At 42.0% G+C, this 19,650-nt stretch overlaps 1 protein-coding gene across 5 annotated transcripts in view; it reads right to left on the bottom strand.

Moving 5' to 3' along the window:
• Window positions 1–8,042: 8,042 nt before the first annotated feature.
• ADD3 (adducin 3) overlaps window positions 8,043–19,650 on the bottom strand; it is a 98,282-nt gene continuing 86,674 nt past the window's right edge. For 4 of the 5 annotated variants that reach the window (XM_084290065.1, XM_084290068.1, XM_084290067.1 and 1 more), the window contains 10 exons: window positions 19,077–19,226; window positions 18,015–18,158; window positions 17,828–17,926; window positions 16,853–17,035; window positions 15,790–16,047; window positions 14,543–14,662; window positions 13,153–13,242; window positions 12,476–12,599; window positions 11,114–11,209; window positions 8,043–10,454 (listed from right to left, as the gene is read on the bottom strand). In XM_084290065.1, the coding sequence (XP_084146191.1) occupies window positions 10,153–10,454; window positions 11,114–11,209; window positions 12,476–12,599; window positions 13,153–13,242; window positions 14,543–14,662; window positions 15,790–16,047; window positions 16,853–17,035; window positions 17,828–17,926; window positions 18,015–18,158; window positions 19,077–19,226 (1,566 nt within the window). In that variant the 3' untranslated portion in view covers window positions 8,043–10,152. The remainder of the gene's footprint in view (window positions 10,455–11,113; window positions 11,210–12,475; window positions 12,600–13,152; window positions 13,243–14,542; window positions 14,663–15,789; window positions 16,048–16,852; window positions 17,036–17,827; window positions 17,927–18,014; window positions 18,159–19,076; window positions 19,227–19,650) is intronic. The other variant, XM_084290069.1, reaches the window with a different exon arrangement.

The following is a 19,650-nucleotide window of genomic DNA, read 5'->3' as shown; positions in this document are numbered from 1 at the left end:
ACGTGACAGCGGGTGGCTCGCAGGCGGCAAAGTAATGCAAACGGGTGTCCCTGCGGTGTGACGTGCTGGGCCCCGGGGTGTGCGGGCAGATCTTCTCCACCAGTTTTGTCCTTGAGTGTCTCTAAAGCATCTCCATGATCTCCTCTGAAAGCCGCCTCAAACTCTGCCTCAGGTTCTTGCCTCCTGCCCCTTACACAGGTGGGAGCTGTGATCCCTCTCTATTTTCACCCAGCCTACTAATTGCCCTCCCCATTCCTATTTTTTTTCCTGGCACTTGTGCTGGCCCATAAGCTTTCTCACTCAGGCTGTAAGCCAGCACAAGCTCTCCTTGTCTCTTGCTAGCTCCTTGCTGCTCAGCACTCTTGGTCTTTCCTAGCACTTGATACACCGTACTGAAATGAATAAGTATTTTTTGCTTTCCCACACTTAAGGTAAAAACACGGTCTAAAATTGTGATGTACCAGCAGAAGACAACATTTTTGGGGGGTGGATTTGCTGCCAGATGCTCCCGGCAGGTCTGGGTGGCTTTGCAGGGAGCAGCTGGGCTGCTGGCCTCTGACACCCAGCTTTTGGGGACACAGGCAGCGTGGTGGTGGGGTCCCCTGGGGCATGAGTGAGGAGCGACAGGCAGGGACTGCCCCAGGGGGTGCAGCAGCAGCTTAGGGATGCAGTTCTGCTCCTCTTCAGTTGCTTGGCATCATAACATTCACATAACCTGGCCTTGCTGCTACTCAGAGAGCGTAGAGTCATACGGGGAGGGTGGAGGTGGAGGGGATCTGCTGCTCCCCCAGCCCAATTCCTGCTGTCCTGGGCAGCCACACCATGTAACCCCCTTCCCGCGTGTCCCAGGCTCCCAATGGTCACAACCAGCTGATACCCGGTCATTCCTGTGCCAGCGCTCCTGCAGTTTCAACTCTTTTCTTTCTCTCCAGTATTTCCCTGCTGCTTGCCCTTCTCCTTCCTCTTCCCACCTTCTGTACCAGAGGACGGGCACCGCACCTTCCTCATGGCTAAACATTGCACCCACACTGTGGAAGTGAAAAATGGCTTGTTGCAAAGAAAAAAAACAACAGTGAGACTGGTTTATTAAACCTTTTAACCCTTTTCGCATCCTCTCCATGCTCTCCTGGGCACAGCCGAGCCTGGGGCCAAGGCTGGCGTGGAAAGGTTCCTATTTTCCCCGTGTTTCCCAGCTGCCATGCAGATTACAGCTGTTTCTCCCCGGTCACATTGGCTGCAATACTCGTTTGGTTGGTATTTAATTGCCTCTCCCTAACGACACGCTGCGCAGGGTGTAATTTGCCATTGCTGGTCAAACAATGCAGATAAACGCAGCTCGCACGAAAAGGCAGCGGAGCAGGGAAACTTTGCTATCTGCTTCTGGTCTCCTTTACAGCCACTGGCTCCAGACACGGGCGGGACGTGAAGAGATGTCTCGGCGTTCGGGACACAGAAGGAAAATACCAAATAAAAGGCGATGCCCACGTACAAGACCAGCTTCCCTACTGGGGTGAACCCAGAAACACCCCCAAAGACACCAGGGCTGTGCTGGTGTGCGCCAGCTCAGGGCTGTGGGTTTTTATAGTTCAGCAATTCCCTTCTCTTGGGCTTGGGAGATGTCTATCTTTTTGTTTTCCTGATTTTGAGGTGTAAAGAACTGTAAGATATTTTAAGATTTTTTTTTTCTCTTTCCTATTTTTTAATCTTGGGGATGTGGGTACACGTACAGGAAATGGTAACTTGGTTTCTGCTTGGGAACCACCCCACAGGAGACAAAAAGCCCAGAGGGTCTTTGACGCAGGAGCCAGGAGGGCTGCCCCATCGCCCACGCAGGGGCAGTGTTTCTCAGAACCTGGGCTTTGGCAGAAACAGACAGAAAAAGGAACAAAAATGGGAAAATTTCAAACCCCAGCCTCAACTTCTGGTCTCGGTTCCATTGCACTGTGATGCTCTGAGGCCTCTAGCATGGTCGTGGGGCATTCCTGTGCCAGGAGCTGGACCTGCCCTTCCTCTGACAGCTGTGCTGTGGCCAGGCAGAGATCAGCCCCGCTGCTGTGAGGCCAGGGGGTGAGAGAGGTAGCAATTAGTCTGCCCTTGTAATGCCAGTGCTGAAGAAGCAAACTGTGAACTTCCTTGTCCTGGCTCAGGGCAAGGCTGTGCACAATGCAGCTGGGTATTGTAAAAAAAAAAAAAAACAGGAATGGGCGATACCCAGCATTGATACAAAGACAGTAACACAGAGAGTTGGGTGGATTTTCGTGCTCCTTAAAAATTTATACAAATGAAGCTATTAGTCAGCATCACTTGTAAAGGACTGCAAACACCCAGAACACAGCGAACTTTAAAACTCTCAGAGAATCACCAGCACTAAAATCATTGGGTTATCAATAGGCTCCCACCCCTGGACCACTCGGCATCCTCGTCCCACTGCTACAAGGCCAGACGAGATGAAATCGCCTGCTTCATCACCACCTTGCACACCACCATATGCACGTACAGCACAGCAAACCACACGATAACAAGGTCCTGCCCTGGCAGTGGCTTGCTGGCAGGGTTTGGGCACCCACAGAGCAGCGTTGCCTTGGCTTTGGGTGCATGATCGGCACGTTGGGGGCACCCTGCAGAGCTGCTGCCTCAGCTGGCGTGTAGATGGCCTTGCAGAGTGAGACGTGAGCAGCAGCTCCCAGGGCAATGTTATATACACGTGTAAAAATTAAATACATGTAACCAGGGAAATCATCTACTCACTTTATTTTTTTTTTTTTTTTTTAATTTACAAACAGCACACGCACAAACATTATTTTCCCCAGGAGAGATGGCTGAGGGAGATAGCAATGCTGGAAAATTGAAATGGAAATGCAAAGGTGTTTTTGCTGAGAGCTGGAGGAGCTTCCACACACGCACAGATACATTTGCATGCATGTGTATCCACCCTCACAAACACACCCTCCCGTTTTCACTCCCCACATGAGGTGTTCCCCGTGCCAACCGCAGCACCCGGGGTTAACGAGACCGGCACGGCAGCTCACACAGACTGAAAACACAGCAAGAGAGCAATGGGGAGAAAGGAGGTGTCAGGAGCCTGAAGGCGCCTGTGCCTTCCTTCTCCTGTTGGGAATGTGCCCCGTTTAGTTTAAGTTTTCCAGACATTAAGCCATTTGCGTGCCTTGGTCACTGGGGAGTTGCAGCAGGCAGTGCAGCTGCTGTGGCCCATGGGGGCGTTGGGAATGAGATGCAGGATGTTAAAGGTGCTCAACATCACAAGTTTGTAGTAACACAGCGTCATTTTGTGGTCTTAAAGCTGCATGTTATCTACTCGCATATCTACTACTGTGGGAGGCTCTGTCCCCACTGCTGCCTCCTCACTGCCCTCCCTGGGCCCAGGCCGCTGGGGAGGCCGCTGTCGGTTCAGGGCAGCTTCAGCTCCATCCATGCAGACAGCAAGGCAGCACAGCACCCTGAACACCTTCAGAGATGTCAGTTCAATTATTTTGTGAAATACAGATTTCTCCAATTAATGTTTTTTCCTCCACGTTCAGTAAAACAGCAATGACGAAGGCCTCAGACCTAGGTGAGGCCAGGGACGGGGTTTAAGGGACCACTCTCCTCCCCGGCCTATGCACCCAGCACCATGCAGGGCAAATAATTTAATGCCTCTGCATATATTAATCATATGCAGGTACAATTAGCATGCGTATACACACACAAACACATGCAACATATGTAATTACAGGCATTGGTGTTAGAGGTGTCTGGCCTGACAGGAACAGTCAGTGCTGAACACCAAAACACTGGTGTTGCCTGCTAGAGAGGCAAGCGTGTTCAAAGGTGCTGTAACAAGCTGGTGGCTCATATTTGGGGAGAGGGTTACTTCCCAAACTGCCAACTTCTCCCTCTTGTCCATGCACCTGAAGAGGAATTGGTGCTGGGGGTGGCCGAGATGAAAGGGTGAAGCACACAGGCTGCTAACCTCAGGCAGTGCGGCGTGTTCACCCCACCCTCTGGAGATTACTTTTGGCACCCAGGGAAGATGCAATTTGGGAAACTTCAGTCCTTGTAGCCTCTCTGAGATATGAGCGAGGGATTCAGGGGCTGTCCCTGGGGCTCCATGGCAGGGAGCCTTGTCCTGCAGAGCCCTGAGGTGCCCTGAAAAGCCCTCGTGATGGTAACAGCTACCCTGGCACAGCAGAGCTAGAGCCTGGTTTCTGCGGATTTGTGTCTTTAGATAAGATTTCAATAAGTTTACGTGAGTCTAGTGAAACTTTGAAGTTTGCAGAGCCTCTGTTGCTCAGTTGTTACAACGACAGTGGGAAAGAGGAGAGTCCAGCAGTGGCCCTGTCACACAATGCTCAGCCCTACAGATGGCAACCCCTACAAAGGATTACGTGGCTTCTGATGCCTCACACTGCAGGGCTGGACCAGCAGCTTGCTCTTCTGCAGCTCTCCCTGGCATCTGCAAGCGTGCCAAGCCTCTGGAGAAAAATCTGGCTGTTGAGCATCTAATTTTAGGCAATGTTTGGACCTCTAGCGGTGTTGGGGCTCAGCGGAGTGCCTGATGAGGAGGTTGGAGAGAGTGATTCAGGAAATCCATACATCTGCATGATACAGATGCACTAATATCACACCTAAGCATAAGAGCCTAGAAGGGAAAGAGTCTGTCACATATGGGCTTGAGACTTTGGTTTTCACTCCCTGAGTTTGATCCGGTGCAAACGTGGAGCGGGGACAGGAAGGAGAAGCTGGAGAAGTCAGGCAAGACAGTCTGGAAAGGAAGTTCTGCTGAACACATGTGGAAAACACTTGTAGCCACTATTTCTGCTTTGTGTGACTTCTTTTACAAGCAGATCCCAAGTATGAAACATCTGACAACACCTTAGACTTTTTTTTTTCAGAGCCAAACGTGCTTTTCTTCTCTCATTGAGACAACTCAGGGTGTGTCTGTCTTTGACCACTGTCTGTTATTTACTCATACGCTGCCTGTTTTTTCCCTGTACAACAGTTAGTATCAGCATTAACAGCTAAGTCATTCCCTTCTCAAGTTTGGCTAACAGAAACACAACTGTAGCAAATCAGCACAAAAGTCCAACTTACCCAGTGTCCTGCTTCTCAAAGAGATGCAAGGAAGACACTTAGAGAATAGCCTAAAAACAGGGCAAGCAAACAGTGATGCTTCCTGACACCTTGCCCTCAGCCTCTGAGGATTTACAGCTCAGAGACTAAGATGCACAGAAAGTACAAAAACCTAAGCTTTGACAGGTTTTATTTGCCAAAGAGCAAGGAGACACAAACGGGTTAAGTCAGTGGCAAAGCATGCCTTTCTGTTTCGAGGAGCCATGAGAATTTAGTGCAACCCTCAAAACTGTTGCAGCTGAACTTCAAAAGCAGCACATTTTTCTAATACTTTTAAATATCTGCCTTCACCGTAGCCCTTCCTTGATACACAGCTGCCACGATGCAATTTGCCTTACAAATCCCCTGACATCTGGTTCTCCATTTGCACGTCCATGGCTAAAGCCACGGCTGAGGGGGAGGTCAGCAAAGCTCTGCCCCGGCTCCAAGGCACCCAGAACCCCGCAGGCTCCCAGCTGCACGCCTTCCACAGGGCTCTTCTACCCCAGCCATCCAGAAACACCGAGAGACCCCTGGCCTGTGGGTGAGGTTGCAAGAGAGAAGGCACTCGATGTCAGGATATTCGTTAGAACAGTGCAGTAAGCTTCCAAGTGCAAAAATGTATTACGTTCTTTGTTGGTCGCTGAAGCACTGAGCTAAGTGGATGTCTTGCCTCCCAGATAAAGCCCCTTCCATTTCTGGATTTTGAAATGAATCAATAAAGAAAATGAGTCCAGCAGCCAGATGTCTGCTTTCATCTCGCTGCGCTGGAACTGGAATAATGCCCACCAAATCTCCACCAAAATACTTTCTTTGAAAGCTCTTTTGTTAACGGCTTTCCAACAGCAGGGAATGAAATGTAGCAAATGTGAAAATCTGATGCCACCTAACGGCCACTTGAACTTTCAGCTTTCGGAGGTTGTGTTTGACTTTGGGACTCGACCAAAATTTCAGAGTGCGAACTCTTGAATACACATTGCTCCTGCAGATGCAGAAAGACAAAAGGAGTGATTAATTGCAAAGGGACTTTGGGAACTCACCCAAGGAAATGTCTTCTCTCCCTATCCTCAGAAAAATGGCCCCACAGAGCTCCCATCGCTGTGGATGTAGTAGCGTGTTTAGGGGATGAAATATCTACACTTGTAGATTTACCAGGGCTGGGCTGCACGGAGGGGAAACACAAGCTGTGGCCACATCTGCCCCCTGCTTCTCATCACTGCTGAAACTTTCCATGCTGAGCACTGGTCCAAGTGAAAACTGCCTGGCTGTGCTTGCAGGCACTGTCTGCACACAAAATTCAAAGCTAATGTAATCAAACACTTCCACAGAACAAACCTGTAGAGAAATACAAGTTGCCAGAACGTCAGGTGGAGAAATCTTCCCTTTTAGAAACTTCCACTGCTGCTGGCTTTGCAACAGAGTGGAAATTCTGGCAAAGGACTGAGCAACCTTTACATTAGCGATGTGCTTTTTACGATTCCCTTAAAAGCCTGTGCGAAATTCAGCTGATCTGCAGAAGCAGGAGCTTACACAGGCTCTGCAAGAGCCCCGCCAGGAGCACGCATCCAGCCTTCCAGCGCCGTGCACACGCAACGCCCCCGGCCCGGCTGTCAGCTCTCTGAATGCCCTCATGTGATTGCCACGTGGCTTTTAATTACTGCTTTCCAATGAGTAATTGCCAATTTATGCTATGTGCTCAACACTGCACGATCACTCAGCTAGGAAGGCAGGAAAATACTGGTCAAAATGCTGGCAGCAGCCTTAACCGTGACTTATCCTGTCCTCTTGCATCACCTAAAGCCTGATCTAAAGTAAGTAATGTCTTACAACTTTTGCAGCAAATCAGACAAAGTCTGTTTTGCCACGTAACACAGCTCAGGTGAGTCTGTAGAAAGTCCGCAAGCAACCACCTGATGACAATACAGCTCTTCTTATCAACAAAGGAAGGGTAAAGATGCACAACTTACAATTCTTTGTTTTCCTTTGCAAGGTTCTTCGATGGTGGCTTGCATGGAATTCCTCACGGCATACGTTTCTTCTCCATAGTGCTCTGACTTCCTTGGGTGAAGCATCCTAACAGCAATTATTATTACCTATTATTTTCATATTATTCTATAAGCAGGCTGCAGGCACTCCTAGAGACGAACAATAGTAAGAAATTACTTGGATCTTGGATTAGATTTATTTAAAATGCTGAACCAAAAGTATCCTCCCACACAGGAAGACTGGGTTCATGAAACTGTCACCAGACTTGGAGGACTAGATTTTGACTTGTAAACAAACAAAAGGTTGATTTGTGGGAGGACAAGGGAAACGAACATTTCTCAAAAAGTCCTTAAAGACATATCACAAAGTTGATAGAGAGACAAAAATGCAACGCTTCAACTGCTGCTGCTTCAAACACTGAAGTATATGTACTGTATGCTGGCAGGGCAAGATACAGATGTCCTCAAACAGCTTTGAATGAAAACATCTCCCACAAAATACTTTGTTTTCATCAGGAAAATGAAAGAAGCGGTAATTTCTAGCAGCTATTTCCCTGCTCTGTACTTACATAGCACTTACACCACCCGAGCTCCATGTTGAGGCCCCATGCTGCAGAGCAAAGAGAGACAGATGAAGCAGAAGCTGGCTGCACCAGCATGACCGGGGTTCAAAATCCCTGCCTGATGATGCTGTGTCTTTTTTTTAAATATAATTATAATTATTTTTTATGATGGGCCTGTCCTTCTTCATTTCCAGGATCTAAGACAAGGAAAACAACTGTTCTCTAGTAAGATCAGACTACCTTCTTGCACAACTTTCAGAATAAGCCCAAGAAAACCCATCTTCAGGATAAATTCTGTAGAAGTAGTGTGCATAATCAAGTCAGCTTTTTACAAGTAAAAGATGTGAAAGCCCTGTATAAACAAAAGGCAGCCATACAACATGCATCTATTTAAAATACTGTTTATTTGTGATTTAACATTAATTAGCATTACATCTATGAGCAATTTCAGATAACATTTATATATTTTCCACAGGACACAAGAGTTGGCTGGCTCATTCTTTATGCCAAAGCAAGTAAATAGAGGCATTAGCAAAAGGTGCAAATAGTTCACGGTTGCATTTTAAAAAATATTTATGCACATTGCATTCATTTAGATATATTTTTAAAAAAGTTATGAAAAGCGTAGTTCACAGGTTACTGTTTCTACATATGTTGTAATACAACACAAATAATGTAGAACATAAAAAAAAAAAAAAAAGTAAGCAACTGAAAGTTTCCACTATGATTAAAAACACTGATTCCAGTATTTAGTGATAGCTAGAAAATTGTTTCCAGGATCCATTCCAACATTGCATTATCACACTTACACGGTCAAAGCTAACCAGCCCCCGAACATGCTATAATCAACATTTTTGCATGCCAAACCACTCTCCAGCCATATTTAACAATTATATATTGTATAGTATTTCAACTGGCAATTTGGGAATCACATGGATCTTTCAAATGTATGTCCTACTGCGATGACTGATTTACAGACAGTTTGACACAGTGAAGAAAACCCTATGTTAATTTCTATGCTTAGTTTGTATTTACAATACAGTAAAAGTAATAAAATGACAATATCAGTAAAAATGAGTAAGTGGCGGTACCACCCTTACCCATGGCACTAGGCTCTGATTTGCTCTGGGTTCATCCAAAGGACAACACAGACTCACGAGACCCTTTTACAATTCAAATGAAAGTAAGGAACAACAACAACAAAAAAGCGTTACACTCCACATGAATCCATACAAATTATTTAAAACTTCTAATATGGAAATGTCACTTTGCTGATTTAATAAAAATATCCCACAATCCATATCATATATTTAAAAAAAATAATCACCAAACTTTTACTTTCTTTGTCTCCTCCTATTTTCTTACTATTTCACTTTCCCTTTTAACAGTTTTGTTTCCTTCATTTGGTTATGTTAAGAGATTATTTTTCTTCATTCATTAGCAATACCATGAGGAAAAAAAACCCAACACTAAGTTTTAAACATGAATCCAGTTCAATAATTTTTTATGTTTTTCTTTCTGATTTCTAACTCCCTGGATTCCTGAATTATACTTAAGTATATTCTAAACCAAGCATTCTTAAATACACTCTACTATTAAATGCTTGGTTCGCATGCCTATAATATTTTTATACTGAATGGTATAGAAACATTTGAACATATAAAATCTTCTTTTTGTTTTGCCACTTAAACTAAATTATCAATGTTAAGTGTATAAAACCCCCCCTCCTTGAAAAATAAGGGTTCCCCCCCAACTGATAGAATAAAAAAGAAGTCTTCAAAAATTATAATTCACTAAAATGAAGTATTTGGCAAAGAAGTTATTGATGAATGGAATTCTTAGACATTTTGTATAATTCCAAATAAACTTTCTCTTACACAGTTCTTCCCCTAGTATTATGTGCCAGTGTATAATATTTCTACATGATCTAATCTTAAAAAAAGATTTAAAGGTGTGCTGTTAATATGCACCCACTCAAACAGGGGTACAGAAACATAAAATATATGGTCATAAAATCACAATACAAAAATGCATGATCTGGTTACCAATTGAGACAGCAGGTTTTTTTCTTTAAAAAAAAAAACCATGTGATCACTCTAAGTAACTTTATTAAAGACTTTACTGTACTGAAAATTTTAATGTCTGCAAAATTCTCCAAGCAGAACTTGCTGCTGCATACTGCGATGGTATTTGATCTTGCTATGATGGTATTTGAGCACCTGACAGTGTAGTTCTACACAAAACTAATGAATGTTTCAAACCCTCATAGCAATTTTGGACTCAGTTATATGAGAGATGAATTAATTTTCAATTAACATGAAAGTCTTTTTTTTTTTTGGTGGCGGTGGTTTTTTGTTTTGTTTAAAGCAAAACCTCTTCCAGTTCCTTTTTGTTTAGGTTAAGAAGTCCAGTTACTGCACACCCCTAACACTACTCTGTTAATGGTCAACTTAAATGTTTAAAATGTGCAACATCTCCTCACAACAGAACTGCATTTATGCTTCCACTTTCTCCTTCTTTTTATTCTTTTTCAGGAAAGACGGGGTCCGGAATTTCTTCTTCTTCTTTGACGGGGATTTGGAAGGTGACCCTTCAGGGGACAGAGCCTCTTCTATCTTTTCAGAGCTTTTAATGGTAATCTCTACGCTCTCCACAGTACTACTAGTGGTTAACTGACTGACCCTCTTGGTGAGGTCTTCTTCCACATCATGTGCATCTTCCTTGCCGTTCACCACCACAACGGGTAGCTCCACAGATATTAGGTTGGCATTTTGGGTATAGAAATCTTCATGATTTTCTAAGAGAATGGAAAAATTTGCAATTACTTAGGTGCATTATCGTGAAAACAAAGAAGCAAACAAAAGAACACAACCCCAAAGTTGAAACAAAGATGTCAGTCTGGATCGTGATCCAAAGAATGAAACCCAAAGTGCTCAGATGGGGACTTTACTCCTTTATCCACATGCCTACTTGTAAACAGACAAATACTTTGAAAACATAAGTAAAGGATATTGGGCTGAAAATGCTAATCTCATCTCTGCCAGGTACATATACATCTCAAGCTGCCTACTTTACTCCAGAGACCGCTTGACAAAACTTCAGCAATTCCATACTCCATCTTTGGAGCACTACTGTTCCCAAGTTCTTTCTTAGAGCTTTCTGGAAAACCCTTAGGCCAAAAATCTAATCTTAACACCAAAACATACCATCTATTTCCTCCACCTTGTTAATATCTAAAGTTCAATATTCCCCATGTTATTTTCTATTTGTGAGAATTAGGTAATTTGAAAAAATTGGAAAAGCAGTCTACTGGATAGAGTCCCACCCAGACTTTGGGAAAAAGAGGGCTCTTTTTTCCCTTCATTTGACATCACGCAAGTGTAAAGAACCCAGCAAAAGAGCAGATGACTCAGGTTATCAGAGCCATTGGTATTTCAGAGAAACTACATGGAATACCTTCTAATTTTTCTGGGATATTTTGCGGGGACTGAGTTTGTGACTGAATTTGTGACACAGATGAACCGTCATCTGAGAATAATTCCTGTTCAGCATCTGCAGGACAAGATTTTAATTAGTAGCCATGCAAAAGTAAAAATAAAGAATGTCAGTACTAGCGTTACAAGATTTACAGCTCTGCTAGCATTGTGCAGTTCATGCTGACAACATCAAGAAGTTGCAGTACACAGTTTAAACTCTGTAGAATTATGGATTTACACATTTCATCTGCTAACAATCATTATATATTAGTTCTTTAATAGAAAGCATAAAGAGAGGGGGGAGGGTTGCATTCCAGGAGCATGCCCATGGTTTTATCTAGCTGTAACAGCAGAACGTGTGACTTACAATAGGCTACCACACTATATCCTGAACACGGTATATAGCAAAGTTGTTTTATTACACAGTATTAGTGAACAAAAGTGCATAGTAAGTGTTACTGTTAAAAAAAAAAAAAAATAAAAAAAAATTAGCAATTCCCTACAGAGTAGTAGTACTGGTGAAAAGATGTAAAAAGTGAAAGCAGATGAGCCTTGCACGTTGGGAGAATAAAGAAAAAAATTAAAGAAGCCAAGATCAAACATCTCAGTAAACTTCTGGAAATAATAAATTACAAATGTGAACTCAGAACCACTGGAATTTGAGGGTCAGAAAATGCAGAACCTATCGACAGGGCTGTACCAAATGTGAAGCATCACAGCGTATTTCATGTTCTCAGTGAGAGCTCAGCAGCTTTTTTTTTTCCTGTGAACTCTGATATCTGAATGGGTAAAAAAAGACCCTGGAGATCACAAAGATTTCTTCTACCTTACCATATATTTCATAATTAAGCGGCAAAAATCACTTCAGAGAGTCAACTAGTCCCATATCATTTAGATAACTTAACCTTCTGCCCTTTATTGAAGTTGTACAGACTAGCTGCACAATCGTTATCCTTCCAGGTATTGAAAGCTCAGCTGGACATGGCCCTAAGCGATGTGACCCAAATTTGAAATTAATTTGGAGGAGGACGGTGGACTAAATGACCTTCACGGACTTACACAAGCTAACTTCTATTATTTTAAGAACCCAATGATTTCTAAGAAAAAGGTCACTATGTTAAAGCATGTTTTTTTTTCTCAACCCCACTGCTGTGCAAATCCTCCATTGCTTTAATTTCAGCATTTACCAAATTAAAAGTGAAAAATTAAGAAATAATTCCACTGCCTCAAGGAACAATTAAGCAAGTAGTTACATTTTTACAGTAGATTTTCAAACTAGGAATGAACTGATGATTGAAATGTAAACCTCAACATAAAACAAAACAAAACATGCACCACTGACCTTCCAACCCTTGTTGCTTGCGCTCAATTGTTTTCTTGTACTCTTCCAGTTCTTTTTCTGTGAGATGGCTGAATGGGTTGGGTGGTGCTGGTGGTGCGTGCTCATCATCTTCAAATTGCATTGGCTGGAAAAGAGAAAACCACAAAAATGAACACTTGAGAAGCAAGGGACAGGTATGTGGCTAATAGTTTGGTGACACCAGACCTGCAGACAGACAGACACATCCACACTAAAACTACCCCATTGGATAGACATTTATGTAGAAATAAACACCAACTACAGAGCTATAACTCACCACTCTTTTACAGTGTCACAATCACATTATTTGAGGTGGGGTGTTATTTTTGTGTGTGGTTTTTCGTTTGGTCTTTTTTTGTATGAAGTATGATAGCTTCAAAGGAGAGACATCTCTCAAAAGCTTATAGCTCAGGGACCAAGATATTCTTCTGATAAGTTTCTTCAGAGAAGTGAAAATAATTTAACAACAGATTCAACTATAATGCATGATGTTCCCCCTCCCTTTTTTATTTTTTTTATTAAATAATGCCATTAAAACATTTAGTTATAATGAAGTATTTAGAAAGAAAATGACCCAAAGTGAAGTTTGAAAGAAAGTAAAGTGAAAAAAAAAAATATATATATATATATATTTAAATCAGTGAATTAGTCCTACTCACGGGACTTGGCTTTTTATCCACAACGATCCCAGCAAGCAGCTGAGACTGCGGTCCTGCTGTCTTTAGGTCGTATCGGTTTTGTTCCCGAATCTATATGTAAAGAAAATAAACTGGGTTAGAAGCAGTTATTTATGTTTGTTAATTTTAACCAAATCCTACGTCCATCAACTTTGTAAAACCAATAATACAGGTAGTAGTGTGTGGCCAGAGGAACAAATTGTATGTTGGCGCACTAAAAAACAAGATGTTCCTTTCCTCTCTTGAAGGCACTGCGTATATTGTTTAGCTCTTCAGGTACCACTGAAGATCCACCTTACCCCCAGCTTCTGTGCTTCATGTGAGCTAGTATTTAGAAATAAACTCCACAGAATAGTACGCTATTGAATCTGTCTTCTATCTGAATCTGTATGCTATCCGAATCTGTCCTCTCCATCCCCAAAATGCACATCACATGCTAAGCTCTGAAAGAGTTCTCTGTGGTCATAAAGGAAGGCAAAACTTTTATTTCTGAGCAAAATTCACTGTTCTCCCCAAAACAACAATCCTAGCACATTGTCAGTGCTTAAGAGACTGACAGATCAGATCTAAACAAAAAATAGATCAGATAAAAACATTGTACAGCAGAAAAATAGGAGCCAACTACCTAAGGAGACAGTGACTTGCACAAATCTAAAAATCATTGTCTGGGACTTGCAGTATAAATCTCTAGATGATTAGAGGGTGCCTCGCCCGCTCTAAGGAAGGGAGTTGCCCCTTCTGACTCCAGTTCAATCCCCACAGACACTGATATGGTGCTTTCCAAGAAATAAAAGATTCTGTAATCAAATGGAAAGTGTCCCAAACATCTGTTCGTATAGTAATGTCCAGGGTGGAGTTTTTGGTCAGTCTGACAGTCAGCACCTTATGTGCTGGAAGGGAAAAGCACTGAGACATTTGTGTTTACAGAGAGGTTTTTTTCCATTGCCATTACAGAGTGGACTAGGACAGAGAGACTCCAGCTTAATAAACACCAGGAGAATTAGCACAGAGCAGAACCCATCTGAACTGACTGAATTATGGTTCACCTGATGCACAATTTGGTTCATGCTGACACCTAATTATCTACTAAATATAATGCTAAATAGCAGGGCACTACCATTTCCAATCTTCCGTTTCCAGAGTTAATGCTCATCATTCACCAAACTATTGCATTCAGAGTGTACAAATGTTGCTTATATCTCTCTACAGAATTCATGTATATCACGTGTTTAAATACATGTTTTTATAGTGCTTTCTGGTGCCACAATCTCACAAACTTCCTAGTAAAATCAGAACAATTAAAAATTTTAAGTTACTTAACATATAATTATACTTGGAAATGTTACAGTTTTATTCTTTTCACATCTTTTACCTTATTTCTCTTTTCCAGCACTTCACTGGGGTTTGTATTTAAAGGAACAAACTGGTTTGGATCTTCAATTTTGATTGGAGTTCCTCCACTAGTTTTCGAAGATTCATCAGCTTTCATCCACTTAAAGGAAAAAAAATATGCTAAAAACCAGCGTGATGGAGAGGGACAACTCTCAGCTCTGACTTACGGCTAAAGAACAGAGATAAGGAAAATCCTTCCTGACTCTATTCTCTATTCCACGACATCCACAAATATCCCAGGTCCTTGCAAGTTTTTCTGCTTCCCCAAAGGGATTTGAACATGTACCATCAAGATTACTTCCAGTAAACACCAAAATTTACTCTTGCAAAACATACTACTGTGTGCTAATGAAGTCACGTTTAGGAAGTGTCATGCTTCCTAGTGACTGGCACACAGATCTGTAAGCTCCAGAGCCTGTCCTCTTTCGTTCAGTCAACTTCCACCTTTGCTAACTGCACATTTTGTCTGGAGCCTTCTTCCTTTGTAGAAAGGTTTTACATTTGTTGCTGAGGATATTTCTCCCAAACTTAAGTGCAGAAGCTTGCTGGCCTGCCAGCAGGAGGAGCTGATGCTTTGATGGTTGCATCGTGCATCTGGGAGTAGCCCAACAGCAAATAACGTGCTCCACACACACATTGCCACCACTCCCCAGGCTGGAAACACAGTGGAAGCAGGAGGAAAAGTCTTGTTCATCTTTAGAAGTGATAACATTACCAGACTCTTCAGAGTCCCCTCCCACTTCTCTCTCTCTCTCTCTCTCTCTCCTTCAATTCACAGAGGTGAATTAGAATCACAGAATAGTTTGGGTTGGAAGGGACCTTAAAGATCGTCTAATGCCAACCCCCTGCCATGGGCAGGGACATCTCCCACCATGTTGCTCAATTAGAATTAAAACTTGTTGATACGAGAGCAGCCCACATGTGATTTAAAACCTTACTATATTTGGCCAATAATTAATAGCACAAAAAGGAATTGGAGGAATGGGTTATAAAGGGAATATAATCATTATATTTTAACATGAACTGTTGCTCTTCCAAACAATGGCAAGGCCCAAAACATTGGGAGCCCTTAACATTGGTGTCACTAAACCTTCCACAAATCTATTTCTGCCTGCTTGATTAACTGATTTGCTAATCCCATTAAAGATGTCTTCAAAAAAGCTGCGTGTAGTTTGCTTTCTCTCAAGCAGCATAAAAACAAAGCAACTACCCAAAGCATCGGCCTACCGTGATCTTGGTCCTGGGACTGGCTTCTCCATTCCAGGACTCCTCAGGCACATTCACTTTCAAATACGTGTTGGGGGAGTTCAACCATCTTGTCTTTTCCCTCTGTTGCTTCTGCGCCAGGAACTTCAGTGGGGACAGTGGGACTGCATCATCTTCAAACGAAAAGGCAGTCACAGTGGCTGGGATCTCAACGTCACTCTTGTGTCTGGGTTTTTCCCTGACTAATGGTTGCCTGTAGGCATAGCCAGTTCTGTATCCCTACGGAGAATGAAAGAGAGAAAATAATTATAAAGAAAAAAAGTCATAAAAAAATAACTAAAGTACTTATGAACTTTTTGTGCTGCTCTGTATGCATTGAATAGGCTCACTGAGCTTTTCAGAGAAGTGGCTAGTGGTATTCTCTGTAATTCATTCCTACTGTTCTGACATTCAGAAGACCCACTTAAACTACCCTGCAGGTAGGCAGCTGGACAGGTCCCCCACTCACACTTGGCCTTCCTGCTGCCTTTGTGAATACACAGCTACTGGGTGACCTTCCTGCTCAGGCTGTGACTTGGTTGAATATCCTCATGAAGTCCTCCTATCTTGCACAATGACAATTCTAGTTCATGACACTCTCCCATTTCTCCCTCTATTTGTATTAAAAGGCTGTTCCAGAATTCATAGTGTAGTGAACAGACATTTCAAATAATCAGTCTTATTTCCTAATATTAGAATTATTAACAAAAACAGAGGAAATATTCTACATCTATTTAATAGGGTGGCATTTAAAACATTTTCACTAGTAGGCCACTATAAAAAGCAAACGTTTGTGAGATGGGTTGAATAAAGTTTAAGATCAACAGATTATAAACTCTTATCAGGGCAGGATACTACTTTCAGTACACTGACATAGTAAGAACTAAATCAAGCAGAAGAGATCTAATATACAATAAGAAGTCATTCTGCCTTCATTTTCAAGCTCACAAAAAAGGCCAGAAAGAAACATTTGTGGTACAGAAGCTGACCCTACACTCAACAGCTTTTGAAGGCTGCATGGACAATGCCCCACATGTGTGCTCACCAGGTTGTCCAGCATCCGCATGAGTGCCTCGAACTCCTGTTCCCCAACTTTCCATTTCTGTTGTGAAGCCATATTAACTCCACCTCCTCCAGCTGCTGCCACAGCATGTGTGGAAGGCTTGAACTTCTGCAGATCCAGTAGTAGGAGATTGTCTATCCCACCTGCTCCAGCTAACGCGTGCACCTAAAGACATCAATGAGCGTTATTTTGTTTGTGGAAGTGCTTTTGGCGTCACTGCTTTTCCGGATGCACTGGAGAAACTCATATATATAGCTGCAGCTATTTCTCATGCTAGTTTTCTTCTGTGCAAAAATGTATTAAAATATAAAGCAAGTGATTCTTACTTAAAAAGGATGATAGTATCTACTAGTAATTGCACTCCAAAAGGAGTGGACACAAACACTAACTCTCAGAGTACACCGAAAAGGTCTTTTTGTATGACAACAGTAACAATTTTTTAATTTAATGTAAATTAATATATAATTAATATTAATTATATTAATTAATAATTTAATATAAATTTCAAAATGAACAAGTAGTTGAATTCAAAATTAATGGCAGGGTGAGGGAGGAGAGACTGCCATCTGCACCTCCCCTCCAAACACATACTTGGGAACGTGCTGGGGAACATGTAAGAGCAAAGTGATGATGTTTCTGGGGATAGGCTTCTGTGAAAGGCGAGGACACCTCAGTGGTTTCTCCCCACAGATTACAAATAATGCCCGGATGGCCAACAGGACAGCTAAAGTTAGACAATAGGGAGAAACTGATCTGGGGATTCAAATTATTTTTAAACATGCAACCCTGTACCTGCGCTCTAAAGACCTTTTGTTTATCAGGTTCTACAGTTCTTTGTGATCACAGGGAGAAGTTTCTTCCCTTGACACAACATTCAGCTGTGATAAATGGGCTGGATACTGAGCTATCTTGAGTCACACCTTTTGCAAGACTAAATACAAATATATTCTCTCTCACCTGTGTTTCACAAGCCAGTTGCACATTGAAAATATAGTGGAATGCTTCTTCCAGTGTCTCTCCTAGTGCTACCACACCATGGTTTCTCAAGACTAATACCTAGTAAATGAAGACACTAATGTTAAATGGTAGAAACTGGCACAGAACATGAAAATTGCCTTTGGAAAGCGTGAATGAGGCTGAATACCTTGCAACTGGGTCCAAGAACTTTCTGAAGCTGAATTCTCTCTTCCTGTTCATCAAGAGATCCCTGATAATTGTAATAAGCAACATCTCCCAGAATCAGAGCCTCTTGAGATATTGGAAGGATGCCGCACTTCATAGATGAAACCTGTTTCGAGAAAATGAAGTAATGATAATTAGGAAAAAAAAAACAACTCTTAAAACACACCTTAACCACCCAAGTCTTTGCAGGTTGTACGATGTATCTTTGCCAGAAAAGAGAGTTGAGAAATAATACCTCTATGTTTAAACTGCTCTAACTTGCAACAGAGTGAGAGCTGCTGCTACACAACCTAGGGACAGGTTGATTATAGGAAAAGACAAGTTATCTCAAGTTAGTTTTTGTAAATTTTATCCTCCTTTAATTTTCAACATAATGCTCCCACTAGATATTTCATTCCCTTGTTTATGGTTTCAAAAAGCTAGCAGGAGAGAACTTAGCCATTATCTTTTTTTGTCTGTAGTCAAGGAATGCTTATATATGCATATAAAAGTAAATAGATACATTTCATATCATTGTATTTCAAAGCATTTTTTTCAAGTCTCCTTATGTTTTTATCATTGCTGTACAAACCATTTTTGATATATTTTAACTAGAATATTTCTGTAGTAGGGTAAATCCAAACCGAGCATAACTAATAATTAAGCCATTTAAAAACGCAGTTGCAGAATGTAAATGATGATGCATACAGCACGTTGTACGGTCTGAGATGATATAAATAAACCCTGAGTAAACTCTGTATTTTGTAACCTCCTCAACCTGAGCACCATCATGTCTGTACATCAGCCTATTCTTATTCATTTCACCGTAGTGCCCCAGCCCTCTTACTCTGCTGATTTCATGACCTTGCAGAATCAGCTTTTAAAAAAATTAAATTTAAAATAAAAACAGAAAAAGCAGCATAGAGCCGATGTTATAAACAAAAATAAAACCTCCATGAGTAGTGATTCAGCTACAGAAAGGTGATCCAAGTTCATAAGGTAAACCTGTTTTCTTTTACTCCATGCTAGAAGGAGGAAGACTTACAGCTGCTGTTGCAGGGGTGTGTATGTGTATTATACACCTGACATCGGGGCGCGTGGAGTAGATGGCCACATGCGGACTGAATCCTGCCGAGTCAATACTTAGAGTTGTGCTCCCCTGGTCAACTACATCTCCTAGGATGTTTACCTTAACCTGGAAAAGTCAAGCAAAGGAATAATATTTAAAAAGTCTGTGACAACCACAATTATTTGAGAACTGCCCTCTCCTTCTCACTTGGTCCTCACATACTCAGGGCTCAGATCATGAGAAAAAAAGTAGAGCAGCCATCAGTCTGTGTCATTAAACCACTCTACCATCCAAGACACTAATAGCATTTGATAGCATTTACTTCTCCTACCATGGAAGAAGTAAAAGACAAGAACCCAATATATCATATCATTCACTCTTTGTCTAGCTGACCTTTCATTTAAAAGAGTCTCAGCAATTTAAAAACTGGAATCACAACTGGAACAGAAAACAGCTATGTGAAAGAAAAGATTTTGTTCAACCTGTAAATATATTTCGCATGTTTATGTAAGCATCTTCCAACCACGCAAGAAAGGAGAAAAGATACCTT

The sequence above is a fragment of the Netta rufina genome (genome assembly GCF_964035555.1).
Source record: "Netta rufina genome assembly, chromosome: 7".
Taxonomy (NCBI): domain Eukaryota; kingdom Metazoa; phylum Chordata; class Aves; order Anseriformes; family Anatidae; genus Netta; species Netta rufina.
The sequence above is the reverse complement of the archived record's forward strand: the minus strand, read 5'-3'. Positions and strand labels throughout refer to the sequence as shown.